Raw genomic sequence first — 17,053 nt, forward strand, 5'->3', positions numbered from 1 at the left:
ACTTTTTTCTAACAGTATTGTGCTGTCTTGCGAGGGTATACTCAGTGTTGAGGTTCCCTTGTTTACCTCCATGTCCATTAGCTTCATATCTGATATTGGTTCTCTCTTCTATTGCTCGTTCACTTCTTCCTGTCCTGTTGGTTCTTGTTTAGATGGGAAATAGTGTCTAATGTCTCCTTTACCCAGTGGTTTGCTTGTGTAATTTTTAGGGATGACAGAATTGCTAATCAGTTAATCGCAAGACGTTACGACCTATTATAATAGGTTAGTTGTATCCAAATACACATTTTTTCCCAAGTAAATCTATTCATACCCTTACCAAACTGTTATGCTGCAGACCTGCAGCAAGTCTGCAGCAAACAAAATTGTTCGCAGGAAGAAAATTTTCTTGTTTGCAGATGATTGCCACTAGCTGCGATCTTGCGGCAAACATTGCAGCAATTGCTGTAAGCTTGCAGCAAATTCGCAGAAACTCGACATGTTTGCAGGAACATTGTAAGAAACATACACGCCAGTCTGTTAATTGTTCACAGCAAGTTCGCAGAAAATATTTAATAAATTGAATGTTTGCAGGAAGTTCGCAAGAACAGTAAACAAGTCAATTCAGCCAATGAAATGCAGACTGTACTGGGGTCAACACAGAATTCGCCATTTTGAAATGTTTGAATTGAAGTTGTAGATGTTTCATTTTGTTAGGAATATATACCATTTTGAACGATTACAAAAGCATAATTCTGGATATAGGTGTACATTGGCATAAACAACATCTAAGTGGTAAGATCTGATTTTGTTTTATTTTAATATGAAATAATTATCTCTTTAAAGCGGGTTTAAGTAACTGATGTACATGCTAGGTCAAATCTTAATCTATTTATGAATTTTAATCCTTATTTTAATATCACATTTGTATGTTTCTTTAATGTATTAAAGGTTGTAAATCAACTATTATAAATGTTTTTATGTTTTCAAATAAATTGGTATTAACTGTAAAATTTTAATTATAAAGTCATGTGCAAAGGTTCTTAAATGTCAAAAACGTGTCAATAAAATTATATTACGTTAAAATTAAGAATAGTTTGTGCATGAACATTGTCTAGGAACAAAAAGAGAGACTATCAACACTTCAGAAACTTGCATTATTTCAGCATGCCAAGAAAAGGTACGCATTCTAGTTTTAGAGCGAACTCAATAAAAGCGGAATTAGCGTTAATCTGTGAATTTTCCCAATGGGAGATGTGTGCGCGGCAATTAATGTCAGCAGTTTTGAGGGAAGGATCTTAAGTTTTACTGGTTTGAAATTAAAGCTAGAATACTTACTATTTAGAAGCCTTTGCACCTTTTTTCCTGTTGTTTTTTTTTTAAAGGGGGGGGGGGCGATTTTCCATGCAAATCATATGCGGTTAAAAAAGTAAAAAAAAAAAAAAAAAAAAGAAGAAAAAGAAAGTGAAATAAATTGTAGTGAACTAATTAATTGTTCAATAAAAAATAGACGCCTTTCAAATTTTTCAGTGTTTATATATCAAAATATTTTTTTCCTAGTATAAATTAACATCGGGCACGATGAACTTGGTTGTTGTGGAAGTCTCGCGCCTTATTAAGGTATCATAGCGGTAATTGACCAATGAAAATGAACTTAGTCAATTGTAGTTCCATACATATAAAATTATTATTTTTTCCTTTTGAATTTTTTTTTTAATTTCCTTCCAGTCTATTTTTACAATTTTGGTACCTGTGTCTAGTGCATTTTACATATTTTGTAAATAAATAAAGGTTTTTGACAGGAACTATTTTTTTTTCAGGGCATAGGAGGCTACTTCCTAGGGTAGAAGTTTATTTTTCTTTGACTAAGAAAACGGAAAACTTAGGATCCACCCCCTCAAATCTGCTGCCGTTAATTGTCTCGCCAGCGTTAGGGGAATATGAGTGAGTTGCATCAATTACACTTTTATTGACTCCATCGCTGTGGAAAAATGGACGAGATTTCTTGGCATGACACATGTGGTGGATTTTCTCTTAACAGATTAAGGTCAGGACAAAGGCTTTCTGCGAACTTGCTGCTTGTACACAGAAATGTGCCAAAAACAATAACTATATTGCTTGCCGCAAGTTAGCAGGTATGTTTGCAGCAATGTTTGCTGCAAGCTTGCAGCAATGTTTGCCGCAAGCTTGCAGCAATGTCTGCTGCAAGCTTGCAGCAATGTTTGCGGCGAGTATGCAGCAAGGTTTCCATATTTGGAAAATCCAATTTGCTGCTGACTTGCAGCAAACCTCATATGCATGGTAAAATGGTTTGCTGCAAGTTGCTGCATACTTGCTGCAAACAAAAATGCTTTGTATAGGCTGTCATTGTTTCTTAAGCTTCATTGCAGCAAGCTTGCAGCAATGTTTGCTGCAGACTTTCAGCAAATGTTTGCAGGAAGGCAATATTTTTGGTAAGGGTATACACAAGAAGACTAAAAAGGAAGTTAGAAGTTCGAAACTTTCTGTTTATTTTCTTCATTAGGAAACTACATGTACATGTATTTTTCTTCAATTTCAAAAGACAAGAAAAAATAAGAAAACCATGAACCTTGCCTCAGAAATCAGACAAAGATTTTCCAGTATAGATGTCACACAAGATCATTCTGCATTGTCACCATAATCAAAACTATGCTTGAACTTCCACTTAATTTACAATACTTCTGTCGCCCGCGTGGCGCAGTGATTAGAGCGTTGGCTCTAGAGTCGCGGAGTAAGGAGTTGATCCTTATGTCGCGGGTTCGAATCCCACTGTGGGACGTGGAGACAGGTCCTTCGGATGAGACCGTATAAACCGAGGTCCCGTGTCGCAGTAGGTGCTGGCACGAAAAAGATCCCTCACTGCTCAATGGCCTTGAGTGCCGAGTATTGGTCAAAATTTTGTAGCTCTCCGCCGGCAAGTGGTGGCATCTCCATATGAGTGAAAAATTCTCGAGAGGGACGTTGAACAATAAACAAACAAACAAAACAATGCCTCTAATATAATTTAATAGATAACGGCAAAAGATAGACATTATACTAATTCACAGTACTCAACGGTGAGTTATTCATTATCATCAAAGAATTACGGGACAGTCGGGGTAACGGCATGATGATTTTAAAAACAGTATACAGACTTCCCAAACTGACCAATTACCCTCTCAATCCGGAGAGCCATAATTACCCCCAATTTAGCTTGGTAATAAGATTTGTAAAGTTATCAACTTTTTAGGCAGACGTTTCCTTTTTAAAATGATTTTTTTTTAAATTGCTCTCAAAGTTACCTATATTTATTTTTTCCGACTAAACGAGTACGAATTTTCTAACCGATTACCATCGTTCCGACCGATTAATCAGTTAACCGGGTATTGCCATCCCTAGTAATTTTTTTTATTCCCAATTAACCTTTTACAACTCCACCACTTAGTAAATTGATGCTGTTTTGCCTTCTATCAATTCCAAAAACGGTTGCGTCTTCGTAGCTCAGCATTAGATTTATTACTTCCTCGGATGTTGCTTTGCGTATATCAACACTTCCCCTGCGTAAAATTGCATTATGACTAACACCCATGACTAACCGTACTACTGTGATAAGCCTGGTAGGTTCTACCATTTTCAACTGATTTGCTACTTATTTAAGACCACATTGATCTTCTCCTAGTGGGTCTGTTTAGATCTGATAATGTTTGCCTGTCTTAGAAGGCATTTAAAGTTCCACCTCGGTTATGTCTCCCATAGATGCACTCTGGTAGGAATCAATCTCAAACCCTTTTTTTGGCAAATATATGCCCGATCTTTTTCCAAAAGGCGACACAGCAACCAAATCACATTCAATAGATTAATGCCTCTGATCCAGAAACAGTTTTTGATCAAAAGAGGTGTAAATCGGTGTCAAAATAAACAGAATGAATTGGTTTGAAAAGAAAAATTATCCAGCCCCAGAGAGAGAGAGAGAGGGAGAGTTTCCATGTCTATTACAGTACCTATATGTCTCAGTCCTTCGTGATTATTTTCTTATTTAAAAAAAAACTAACAATTTCAGTTGTGTTTCTGATTTATTGACATATGTACAACTCAGATGATGATTGAGCTATGCTAGTACAATACATACTCAATTATACAATAACTGAAATACGCTAGCATAGAGTCAATGATATACTTGTATGGTGATTACGAACAGTAATCAAGCTCAAAAGTCGATTGAAACAATACAAATCGGGTGCAGAGCAACCACGGACCTCAAAAAAACATCAGAAGTGGGATCAAGTGCTATGAAAGAGTAAGCATCCCTTGTCGACCAGTCACACCCACCGTGTGCTTCTTGACATAATCGGGGGAACAGAAAAATCCGTAGACAATTCAGTATGTAAATAATGGCGTAACAATTAGTATGAAAAACGTCAGTCAGCATTCAACTTAATGATAGATTGTATTTGCTGACAAGGTCATTGTATCGACCATAGAACTTGTGAAATGATGACTTTAAGCGAGACTGTTGATATTCTTCTTTCATCAACTTGTTTGTCAATAGCTTGCCTTGTTTTAGAAATTTTTTGTACGTGGAGCATGCTTTTGCGTATCGAATCAACTGGGAGACTGTCATAAACCCCCTATGCAGGTGTGATATGGGTATATTGCTACATAAGTAAGGGAAGTTGACAATAGAAAAGTTAGACATCATGTTTATCATAAAGTTTGTTGTTAGGTTACCACTGCATGGCGTCTTTTTTCTAGTAACATATCCAAATATGAAACAGATGTGTCAGACTATGTGGTATCTACAAATATATATATATCGAGTCGACATATGAATGGAAGTAACTATTCTTAATTGATAATACATCGTCGAAATTATTATATCTTAATGTCAAGTTCCACAGCAAGTGTTTTTTTTTCCTTCTCTTGTATAAGTTCTTGAATAAATTTTGCTTCATATGAATACAAAAACAGGTCTGCAAATAGCGGGGTGCAATTGGTACACATGGAAATTCCGATAGATTGTTGGAAGACCTTATCTCCAAACACTACATAGATATTGTCAATCAGAAACTTAAGCATCTTTTTAAGATGACCTTCAGAGTACTTTTGTGTACAATCAGAATGTTTTTAAAGAAAATAATTTGCAAATTACCAAGATAAGGTAAGTAAATTCGTTATTATTCAATTAATTAAAGTACAAATAATATTCTAGAATCAAACATGCAGTTTCGTTATCTCCTCGCAACGAAGTTGGCATGATTGAAGGGAGGTATAGTAACGCGTTAGTGAGTGCGTTGGTGAGTTTGTGCTTAACGGAAGTAATGTGACGTCATTTGCTGGCTAATTGTTCGTAACAGTATTGTGCTGTCTTGCGAGGGTATGCTCAGCCTTACGTCCATTAGCTTCATATCCGGTATTGGTTCTCTGTTTTATTGCTCGTTCGTTCCTTCCTGTCCTGATGGTTCTTGTTTAGGCGGGAAATAGTGTCTTATGTCTCCTTTACCCAATGGCTTGCTTGTGTAATTTTTTATTCCCAAATAACCTTTTACAACTCCTCCACTAAGTGAATCGATGCTGTTTTGCCTTCTATGAATTTCAACTAGAGTTGCGTCCTCGTAGCTCAGCATTAGATTGGCCACTTCCTCGGAAGTTGCTTTGCGTATATCAACACTCTCCATGCGTGAAATTCCACTTTGACAGACGCCCATACCCCCCGTACCATTGTGATAAGCCTGATAGGTTCTACCATTCTCGACAGCTCGGGCTGCTTTCTTAAGACCAATTTTGTCTTCTTCCAAAGATTCAATTTGAATCTGCGGGTGTTTTCTTGGTTTAGAGGGCATTTTTAATTCAGCTTCGGTTATTATTTCATCGTCCTTAGATGCTCCCTGGTAGGAAACATTTTCAAACTGTTTTTCTCGACAAATGTATCCCCGATCGTTTTGCAAAAAGGCTACACAGCAACCAAAACACATCAAATCGAATTTGAGGTCAACGCCTTCAAGAACTTCTTCCATAAACGTTTTTTGATCAGGGGAGGTGTATTTCATTTCCCCTGATTTTTCGTCACAATATTTATGATGTTGCATTATTTTTTTTACTGAAATAAAAGAAAAGATAAATATAAAAACATATCACAATTTAGTCATAACATAAATAAAACATTTTAGTAATCTACTAACTATAGACGTATAATTAAGTTTGGTTTGGATTCTATTTTGTTACTATCATGTCTGGGAGAAATTAATCCAACAAAATTATTTAACATCAGAAAGTTGCTATATTTTTTGGCTAGTACATACAGTATACGCTACATGACAAAAGATCACAGGCTAAATGAATATGCAGGAATGGCCTACAACTGGACGTGGGCTGTCCACTTCTTAATGAGAATGCACTCTTACTAAGAGCAGACATAAATCTTGATTATGCATATACATCTGTCATATTTAATGACTTGGGGCTGTATATGCACAATCAGGAACTTATAAACCTGTACCTGACACAGTCTAATATTAAATTTGTAGTTACCTGTGTGTACCTAGTAAATTAAATTTATTCAACTTTTTAATATTAAAAGAAACCATTTTCAAAATATAATCGGAAGATCCCACATATCATATTTTGCTACATGGTGTATGCTCCCAGCTCAGCCTTATATAAAACACCTCTACTTTACAATAAAGATATTTTTATATAAGATTGAAGATAAGTAAATATATACACAAATGTTGTTTTTATTACTTTCATTAACACACTTCATTAACACATGATTTATGACATAATGAAACTACTTGTAGTTGTTTATTTAAACTTTGAATTTGTCCTTACTAAGAAACATAAAATCCATTACTTTTATAACACATTAATGGTTTATAATACCGTAGTTGTTCATTTACATTCAACGTGTTCAAAATTTGTTGAAGTATAACTGTAATACTAAGTACAAGTATTCTAAATTATACTTACTTTGAGCAGATTCACCTCCGAATGGCCCTTACAGCAATTCACAACATTGACTTATACAACTATTCTTGGAAAATACACAATCTAAAAATAGTTCGCTCGGCCACTGACTATCTAAAAATAGTAACAGGGACTTTCAAATTTCTGTTCGAAAGTGAAAGTTCCGATTCCAGTTACATATCGTCCTGACCTTGATGCCGAGTTTGATGTTTTTGCTTATGATATTAGCAAATTGTATAAAATTTTATATATATCCACTAAACAATAAACATAGCAGTATATATAAGTAGTATATAGATATTTTATATTTTTTTTAACAGTAAAGCCAGGGAGTGCATGCATTATATATTTTTCTTAAGAATGTATTTCCCGCAAATTACTTGGTTTTTGCATTATAACTTTCGTTCAGAGAAATGTTTTTCTTTCACGTTTACGCATTTTTGGAAAACAAAAAATATATTAAAAAACCATTAATCAAAAAAGTTTATTCATACATAATTCTATTCACAAAAGTGAATGAGATTGGTTTGCAGGCCCTACATTAAGGTCGAGGCATTAAACAATCACTGAAGAAAAATTAACAAGAAAAGAGGAGGAAATACAGAGAAGTACCAGTTTGGAAATATATTGACAAAAGTTGCAAACATCAGGCGCGTAGCTGCGTTCACATCACTTTTCAAAAAAACAAAAACATACAAACAACTAGGAGAGAGAGAGGGAGAGATTCGAAGAACGAAATTTTATTACCATTCAACAAATATTCGTGTTTCGAATTATTTTTGGGCCATACTGTTTCGATTTGAATTTTATATTATGACTGTATAATAAAATTTGAAATCCTTTATGAAATCATTGTCAAATTCCAATAAATCATTCATAATTTGTAATTGTTCTTTAATACTTAGAAATTTTTTTTAAAAAGGATATTTGAGAAATTAAAATTCAAACACATCGTTGAATGTTATGATCTACTAGTATTTGATTTATAATACGATATTTTTGTTAATAATTAACATTTAGTATGCGTGTTCTTGGACGTTGAAAAAAGAGCATATGATACCAATTTATCGTTTAAATACTTAGCCTAAACTATATGTACAATAAGTTTCCATAGAAATATTAACTTTGTGTGAAAACAATAAATATTACTATGTCCTTTTTTATCTTAAAAATTTATGATGCTGTCTCCTTGATATATTTTCCCCTCTCTTATTTATTTATTTTCTTTTTCAATCATCTGTTATGTTTTTTGTTTTGTATATGTACCTCTGACCAGATTGTATATAATGTATATATGTTATTAATGAACCCCATGTACCAATATTTTGGTTTGGGTGAATAAATTGAACTTGAACATGAACCAAACTTGAACCAAACAAAAGGTAAATGGCATGGTTTTTATTTTGCAAGAAAATGAATGAAACATTTGGTAAAACTCAGGCACGTAGTTTAGGAGGGTCAAGTGGTCCCCCCTCTTATTTTACTGTTGAAAATGTTGATTGAAAGGGTGATTCCCACCCCCACCCCACCCCACTTTTTGTTGTAACGTAGTTAAGTCATGTAATTTGGTAATGTATTAATAAATTTTGATTGTGAAAGTTGGAACCTAACCCCCACCCCCGCCGTTCTCTGAGTACACTTCACTTCCATTCTGGCTACTCCTGAACATGTATGTGACAGTGTTTAAATAGAACGTTTTGTTGCTGTACTACATTAAATATTTAAATATTAATATTAAGTCCATGATCCGGAATACCATTTTACATGTAGTAATAATTCAAGTTCAGAGATATGGTAACAATCAATTATATTTTGGATTGTTTAAAAAGGACCATCTCTAGAACAAGTATATTTTGAACAAGCGAAAAATAATGGTAAGCAAATTCAACAATACAACTCGTGTTCACTCACTGGCGTTTCTGATAAACATTGCAGGTAGTGGCGTATATTCCATGTAGGCAAATAGGTTGTAGCCTTCACATCGTTTAGACGTCGAAACTAAAAAGTGTTCTTAGCAATCCGCATTTTATACTTATCCAAATTTATTTAGTCATTGAAGGTGAAAATGAAATGTCATGAAGTATTTTAGACTATTTCAAAAAACTAGAAAATGTAATTCTGTCACATGATTAAAAACTCGATTACATGCACATTGTAAAAGGTGAAGATAACGAACAGTGATTGATCTAAAAAAAAAATCTATAAACAATACAAATATGTGAAGAGGGCATAAAACACGGACCCCTGGAAATTCCAGAGGTGATATCAGGTGCCTAGGAGGAGTAAGTATCCCCTGTTGACCTGTCACACCCGCCATGAGCCCTATGTATATCCGAAATATAAATCCAAATATACTTCTAATCTTTTGGTTATTAGTCTTTTCTATATTTATAAAGCACTGTAAAAGGTTAATGGCAAGTGTTCACGACGATTTTAATTTCATGGTGACTTTAAAAATGTTTACTTGTATATCAATTCGCCGGTCAAATGACAATTATTGATGTATTTAAGTTCGTCTAAAATTTTATAGTTTCGATGAAGGGAAAAATATGCCCAATATATGCATTTCTATAAAATAATCTGGCAAGTTATTTTTAATTACTGTTTAACTGTTGATGGAAGAAAACTTTCCATATAATATGTACATGTAGTTTTAAGGTGAGGAATTCCGAACTGTGCAACATTGATTCTAAGGCTATAGGAATGATTTGATGGGCGATAAGGTTCAAATAAAGCATGATATTGAAGCGAATAGCCATTTATAATTTAATGAAATAATATTAAATTTTGAACCTTCCTCCAATTGTTTGTAAAAGACCCCACCCTAATTCCTCGTACAATTTTGAATGAGATGAATTACTGATAAAGAAAGATGAAAATTGCAGGATTGTTATTGATTACTGGGGTGGATCTAGGAATTTTTCCTAGGAAGGAACCCTGACTCAATTTTTTTTTATAAAGGGTCCAAACGTAAAACAACCTATTGCGGGGAGATAGACTTTTAATGGTCAAGCAACATATATACATGTACGAGGACTTAAATATAGGCAATGCCTGTTGTCCAATCCTTTTATGTTTTTGTTTGTTTGTTTGTTTGTATGTTGTTTAACGTCCCTCTCGAGAATTTTTCACTCATATGGAGACGCCACCACTTGCCAGTGGAGAGCTGCAAATTTTGTCCTATACAGTATACTCGGTACTTACGGCCATTGAGCAGTGAGGGATCTTTTTCGTGCCAGCACTTATTGCGACACGGGACCTCGGTTTATATGGTCTCATCCGAAGGATCGGTCTCCACGTCCCACAGTGGGATTCGAACCCGCGACGTAAGGATCAACTCCTTACTTCGCGACTCTAGAGCAGACGCTCTAACCACTGTAATTTATAATAAAATATTGTTTAAACTTTATACACATATACGAGGAGTTATTATCCTTTAGGAGATTTCTGCAGCTAAAAAGTCTTTTAACATTAAATGAAAAAAGTTATTTATTTAAATGATGACATCAGTATATTTTTATGTTTTAATCTTAAAATTATAAAATATTTAATATCGATCGTAAATCGCGGCAAAACAAGCGAATTTACGATCGATGTGAAAGATTTAAGATAATCCGTTCCTTGTGTTCTGAAAATCAACAGTTAAGTATAATTGAAAATGATCAAAATATTATTCTGAATTTACAAAGTAATATGTAGTTAGTACTACTTTCCTACAAATCAAAGTTCATCATTAATATAGTTATTCATATTATGTAGGAAAATTTTTCAAATCTCAAATATATTGTCAGGAAACGCAAATAAAAAGCACCAGCTTTACATATTTGATTGAAAATTGATCAATATTATCACATCCCCGCTAGATGCTTGTGCATCCACTGGGGTGGACTATCGGTAATAAAATAAAGCCACCTTTGTATTTATATAGTCTTGACTGAAAATTGACAAACTTGAGTAACATATGACATGAGTTATTTGATTTGCAAGTAGAGTTAAAGATTATATTTCTAAATAATCAATAATTAAGTCACTCAAAGCACTATTTTTAATAAATAGATCTGACAGATTGAAGCAATTATGACAACTCATCAATTGAGAACAGAAATGTAGGGTTTGGTAGTGAAAATATTCAGTCATTGTCTAAATGTCCAATGGTACATTTTCATCTGTGACAAAATTTTAAGATAAAAAATATACATATGCAGACATACTCAAAAAAAAAATAATAATAAGAATGATAATAATAAGCATCACAACAAACTAATGACGATCTCAGGACAAGATTTTTATCCTCCTAAAGTTAGGACGAAATTACAGAGATGCTGTGGCGATGTTCAGAACTGTACTATTATTATGATGAATAATCCAGCAATTGTGTTGTCTCTTTGCATTTTCTCTTTTCCTAGCCCCTATTTTCTTTCTTCTTGAAAAAAAAAAATTAAAATGTGTACTAATTTTATTTTTACGGTTGTATTACATAATTACAAGAAACATTTTTAAAATCATGTAGAGAATTTTGATTTTGTAATTAAAATATGGTGATCCTTATTCGGTAATAGAATGCCTTGCTTTTTAGAGAGGGTCAAATGTAAGGAAGTAATGAAATTCTCTTTATGAGGTTTAGAATATTAACTTATTCTACATTTAAAAACGGAACAAAACAACATTCACACAAATAGGAAATAAGAACTTATTTATCAAAGACATACTTTAAAATAAAATTAATGTAAATTTATAATTGATAAAATAAGCACTTATGTGTTTCCGCCTGTTAAGTGGACATGTGTACTTTATTTTTGAACCAACAAACGGGAATGGTCAATTGTAATTGTATTAATTTGCTTGATAAAATCATATTATCATTACATTATGCTTGTTTAATCTTTAAAACTTCATTAATTATTTATAAATTATAGTTACTATACTGAATATATCTGTATTTAGGAAGTTCAAGGAGAAATTAATGTCACAAATCGAGAAATACAGCTCAATAACACCCTACTCAACTCCGATGGTCGCCCGCGTGGCGCATTGGTTATATTTGTTTGCTTTTTGTTTAAAGTCCCTCTTTTCACTTATATGGAGATGCCACCACTTGCCGGTGGAGGAATGCAAAGAGCTAAGTCCACAAAGGGTCTAAATATGCCCTGTAAAATGGTCAAAATTAAACTGAAGTTTTGACTAAATATTTTTTGCTTAAAAGTCTAAGTATTGTAGTTTATCAAAGTGGAAAAAAGTCTTGGAGTTCTGAACTTGTATTCTTGAGATCTAGGACTCCAAACTACATGTAGATGAGATACAGGAATTTGTTTAAATATATCACATTTTTTTTTTATCAAATTTTATATAGAGCACAGCCCTGTCCCAAATTTATTAAGGGTTCAGATTAAAAATAACATCAAGAAGTTCCTAATTTTGATAAAATTTTTGTGGGGTAAATGTGTGCTAATACCCTAAAAACATCCGAATTACCTCATTTTTAACCCTTTTGCCCATTGTAATTAATATAATTATATATTTTCATTAAAATAAAACATTTCTCATATAAACTATCATTATAAGATCTTTTAGTTGTTTTCTAACACTTTAGTATAGGTAATGGTAATTTTTAAAGCCCTTTGAAATTCCCTGTAGCAATTTTCTAGTGAAACAATGCCATACTGCAACTTTTTCAAGAAAAAGTAAATAGATATCAAGAAGAAAAAGACAAAAAGTTCCATAAAGTCTACACTATCTGTTATCAAAATGTCATGAGGCCGTTTTTTTACCCTTCTTGGGCTTAGCTCTTTAGACCTTTACTCGGCACTCAAGGCCATTGGGTAGTGGGGGATCTTTTTTCGTGCCAGCACCTACTGCGACACGGGACCTCGTTTTATACGGACTCATCCAAAGGACTGGTTTCCACGTCCTGCAGTGGGATTCGAACCTGCGACGTAAGGATGGCAGTGGTTTATAAAACGTCTGCTTTAGAATCGCTGTGTTAGCAGTTGATCCTTATGTTGCAGGTTCGAATCCAACTGAGGGACGTAGAGACCGGTACTTTGGATGAGGCCGTACAAACAGAGGTCCCGTGTCGCTGTAGGTGCTGGCAAAAAAAAATCCGTCACTGTTTAATGACCCTGGGTGCCGAGTAAGGTCTAAATTTCCAGCGGCAAGTGGTGGCGTCTCAATATGAATGAAAAATTCTCGAAAGCGAAGTTAGTTACTAGTAAATAAACAAACAATCAACTGCGATGTACATGTTTATGAAACAAGGACAAAAATTTTGAAATAAAAACATCTTTTTCTCTTGTTTTTTTTTATTTCAGCCAAATAAATATGCATTCGACATTTAGATATTGGTATATCGACAATTCATTTCCATTGATAAGATCGACGACTCTATACATTCCATACTCGAAATAAGACACCACAGAGTCTTACAGTGTCATATTTGGATGTTTACTAGAGAAAGGCAATGATGGCGACTAACAACTAAAATATTTGATAGATATGACGTCATTTTTTTTTAAACTTACCTTATTTATGTAGCAATATACCATTATCACCTGTATTAGGGGTTTATATCTCCAAGTTAATTTGATACTGAAGAGTATAATTATTCTAATAACTAAATCGTCAATATACTGTATTTAGGGTTATTTTCGCCCCGTGTTATTTTCGCCCTTTTACCCTTGCAAACAATTTTGCCCCGTTTTAAATTCGCCCAGTCACAGTTCTGTTTAAGAAATTATACTGTGTTCTTTGAATTCGCCCCGTTTAAAATTCGCCCACCTGTGAGACGGGCGAAAGGGGCGATAATTTACCTGTATACAGTTATCAAGACAAAATTTCATCGTCTTCAATATTTTTACGTTTAAAGTATGTATGAACAATTTGTAAAAAAAGAAAAAAAAAGAGGTAAGTCACTAACAAATAAGTTGACGCTGTTTTCAGTATGTATAAATTCTTTTTTAAAGGGTCAGGCTTTGAGAAATAAGTTGATGATGCAATGGTAACATCAACTATGTTCGATAAAATGACCTTGTTTGCAAATACAACCTGTCGTAGGTCAAATGTTGACAATCTTTCATACAAATGTTAGGCCATTATTTTCATACTGATTGTCCAAAGATTTCTCCATTTGCCTGATAATGACGAATGGCACACAGTCGGTGTGATAAGTCGATGCTTACTCCTTCATGGCACTTCTCTTCCAAAGATATGCTGAAGAATGATTTTTTTTAAAGTTAGATGAAAAAAAAACAATGTTTGAAAATTATCCTGAAGGCTTCGATAATAGCAAATCCAAATAATCGAACCTTGAATTAGATTTGGGAGAAACAAACATTGTATTACGAAAGTTACATGTTGATCAAGGTTGGACAAATTTGCTTAGCATATTTTAAACAATTTGTATTCATTTAAATAATGAGATCACACTGGATGCCTTTTATAATTCAGTCACGTCTATTACTAAACATACGATTATTAAATAATATATATCATATCATATCCAATCTTGAAATTTCCTTTCATACATGCTTATTCCGAATCTTAGAAAGTTTTGAACTGACAGAATTAGATTTACTGGAGATACTTGAATACTGTCACTGTGTTCGTGTTCCATTGTCCAACATAAAAATTGTTCTCGTCATCAACACACACACTGCGTGGATTCGTTATCGCTTGTTGTGGTGTAAGTAGGAGAGACAAGAATTGACCGTCCTGACTAAGGAGGTGAACAGTGTTACTCATACTATCACACACCAAGATGTGACTGAGAACATCTGTACAGATTCCAGCAGGCCAGATCCTAGCCTTCTGGCCCCTGTAGGAGAACCTGTGTTGCCCTGATTTATTCACCACCACTACTGCCTTTTTATCGTAGTCCGATACACAGATATCTCCATTGATGTTCTCCGTTATGTAGTGTGGTTCACTATACATGTTTTGTCCATCTTTATCCTTTTTAATGTTTTGTATTTCTTTACCTGTTTTACTATACCTGGTGATTTTAGTTTCTCTGTCTTTCAGCATCCCTACTAGTAAGTCTCCATTAATGTGGGAGGAGTATATGCTGACTGGTTTCCAGTCTCCTGTTTTAATGAAAAATTGACTGATAGTATCATCCACTGTTACCTTGTTAATGACAGTTTTGTCTTTGACTGTAAAAATAAGATCCTCTTCCTCCGAGACGGTGTGGAACCCTGGGTATCCTACACCAGCTGGTATTTTCTTCAGCCGATTCCCCTGTAAATCTGTTTGGATAATAAAGCCTTCATTGTCACTGACCCAGAGTCTGCCGGATTTATCCAGCGACATGTGAAATGAACTGACAATGCATGGCACTTCAAACTTCCTAATCTTGCTCACTGAGGAGGAGAGAGACATTATGTGTTTATTATCGTACTTATTAAGTTGGTCTTCACTCCTCAGGTTCATTGTAGCCATTGTAAGTGTTGAAGTGGTAGTCTCTGAGGGCTTAATATGTCTGTTTTCTGCCTCAGAATTGGATATGTCTATTTTACCAAGTAATTGAGCGACATTATCTTTGTTGTATTGGGCAGCAGTAAAAACTGGTGTTGCTAGTCGTGGTATTTCAGATATGGATTGGATTTTTAGCTTCTCAGATATTGAGGATGTAAATGTTGGAGGTTTTGTTTGGGACAAATATTTTTGGAGCTCTTTGTCAAGATCTGTAAGATAAGAGATATATCCAGTGATCTTCTTTTCTTGGGATTTTAAATTTTCCATCAGTGATTTTTCTCTGTTGTTTACTCGCTGAATATTTTTGGACGCCAATCTATCTACCAGGCTTTTAAGACCGTCAGAATCAACCTTTACCGAAGTTCTTATACTGTCCATAATCTTCTTTATTTTTCTCGAATCTTCATTTATGTCTCTCTGAATTTCTCTTGACGTTGGCAGAAAGTACTGCTGAATTTTTGAAATTTCTTCTCGGCAACGAGCGTATGTCGTGGTATACATTGTCTCCAAATCAATAAAGGTATGTCCTCGGTGATCTTTTTGTGTTGCACATTTGGAACACAGTTGGACTTGGCATTCCTCGCAGAGCATGTCTTTATCTTTTGTGGGATGGATCCTACATTTCTCCACACGAAATGATCGTATTCGTTGTTGATAAAGAACTACCTCATGCTTCTTATATTTCGAAGTCTTCTTATGTTCATCTCTGCATGGCCTACACAGCCGTTGACAGCAATGGTTGCAGTAGTATTCACAGTTCTTTTCGCAGTCTTTTTTGTCACATTCTAGAAAATGCTGCGCAGTGCCTAGTTCATTTCGTTGTAAAAGAGCCATCATCTGAAACAATCATCATCGAAAACAAATTTGTCTAAATCATAGATTTATATGATGCAAATAATTCCTGTTCCCGATTTTTTATACAATATAAAATTCTAAGTAGGTCATATAATGCTTTTTTCTCTATCCAGGACCTGTTTATAAAGTATTTATGTCATCCGGTCATCAAAAACTAGGACTGGAAAACATAATTGGAAAAGGGATATGATTCAACAGAATTAATGGGTTTGTACAACAACCCTCTTCCTTGATGAAGTGTTGAGTATTTGTATGGTGTAGTACAATAGGAAACTGAGCAGATGTACATGTATCAAGGTGAAAACTGGTTATATCTTTAATATATGTCTACGGATATTGTTTTACAAAATGTGTTCTGGTGAATCAAGGAATTGCAAAATGTGAAACTAACTTAACGTTTCATAAAATGTAAAAGTAAATTTTAAGAGACATAAAGGAACTCCATAAAATATCTAAATTTGAAAATATCATTCCTAAAAGAATTCGAAAAGTATTTGAAACAATAAGAACATTATGTTCATTAACACTAGTCTTGTAATACCCCTCGCTTAAAAAACCGGGGATATATAGTCCGTCCGCCTTTTATGCTTTGGGGTACACATCCGCAACTCCTCTTATACCACTGAGTAAAATTTAATGATACTTTCACAGAATCTTTGTTACATAGTGCCATTGTGCACCTCCTATTTTACTTTTTAATCGGACACATATTTTGGGTTTCAAATAGCAAAACATAGACACTGCCATTTTGTCTATAACATTGAGGGGTACCTATCTCCTATACCAC

At 34.2% G+C, this 17,053-nt stretch overlaps 2 protein-coding genes across 2 annotated transcripts; both read right to left on the bottom strand.

Annotated features, from left to right (window-relative positions):
* Window positions 1-14,459: 14,459 nt before the first annotated feature.
* LOC133190527 (uncharacterized) lies at window positions 14,460-15,422 on the bottom strand. Its single transcript, XM_061326203.1, has one exon. It carries the CDS (start codon window positions 15,373-15,375, stop codon window positions 14,509-14,511), a length of 867 nt encoding a protein of 288 aa, XP_061182187.1. The 5' UTR covers window positions 15,376-15,422; the 3' UTR covers window positions 14,460-14,508.
* LOC133190989 (RING finger protein 207-like) lies at window positions 15,388-16,245 on the bottom strand (the record flags this gene model as incomplete). The annotated part of the gene is made up of 1 exon (XM_061326658.1): window positions 15,388-16,245. A coding segment is annotated over exon 1 (858 nt), but the record flags the coding sequence as incomplete, so codon positions are not given.
* Window positions 16,246-17,053: the final 808 nt, after the last annotated feature.

Source organism: Saccostrea echinata, unplaced genomic scaffold (genome assembly GCF_033153115.1).
Source record: "Saccostrea echinata isolate AGI-Se365-2 ecotype Australia unplaced genomic scaffold, CSIRO_AGI_Sech_v1 ptg000022l, whole genome shotgun sequence".
In the NCBI taxonomy this organism is placed as follows: Eukaryota; Metazoa; Mollusca; class Bivalvia; order Ostreida; family Ostreidae; genus Saccostrea; species Saccostrea echinata.

Coding starts and splice junctions, on each gene's coding strand:
- LOC133190527 (XM_061326203.1), bottom strand. CDS start 15,375: ATGGCTACAATGAACCTGAGGAGTGAAGACCAACTTAATAAGTACGAT.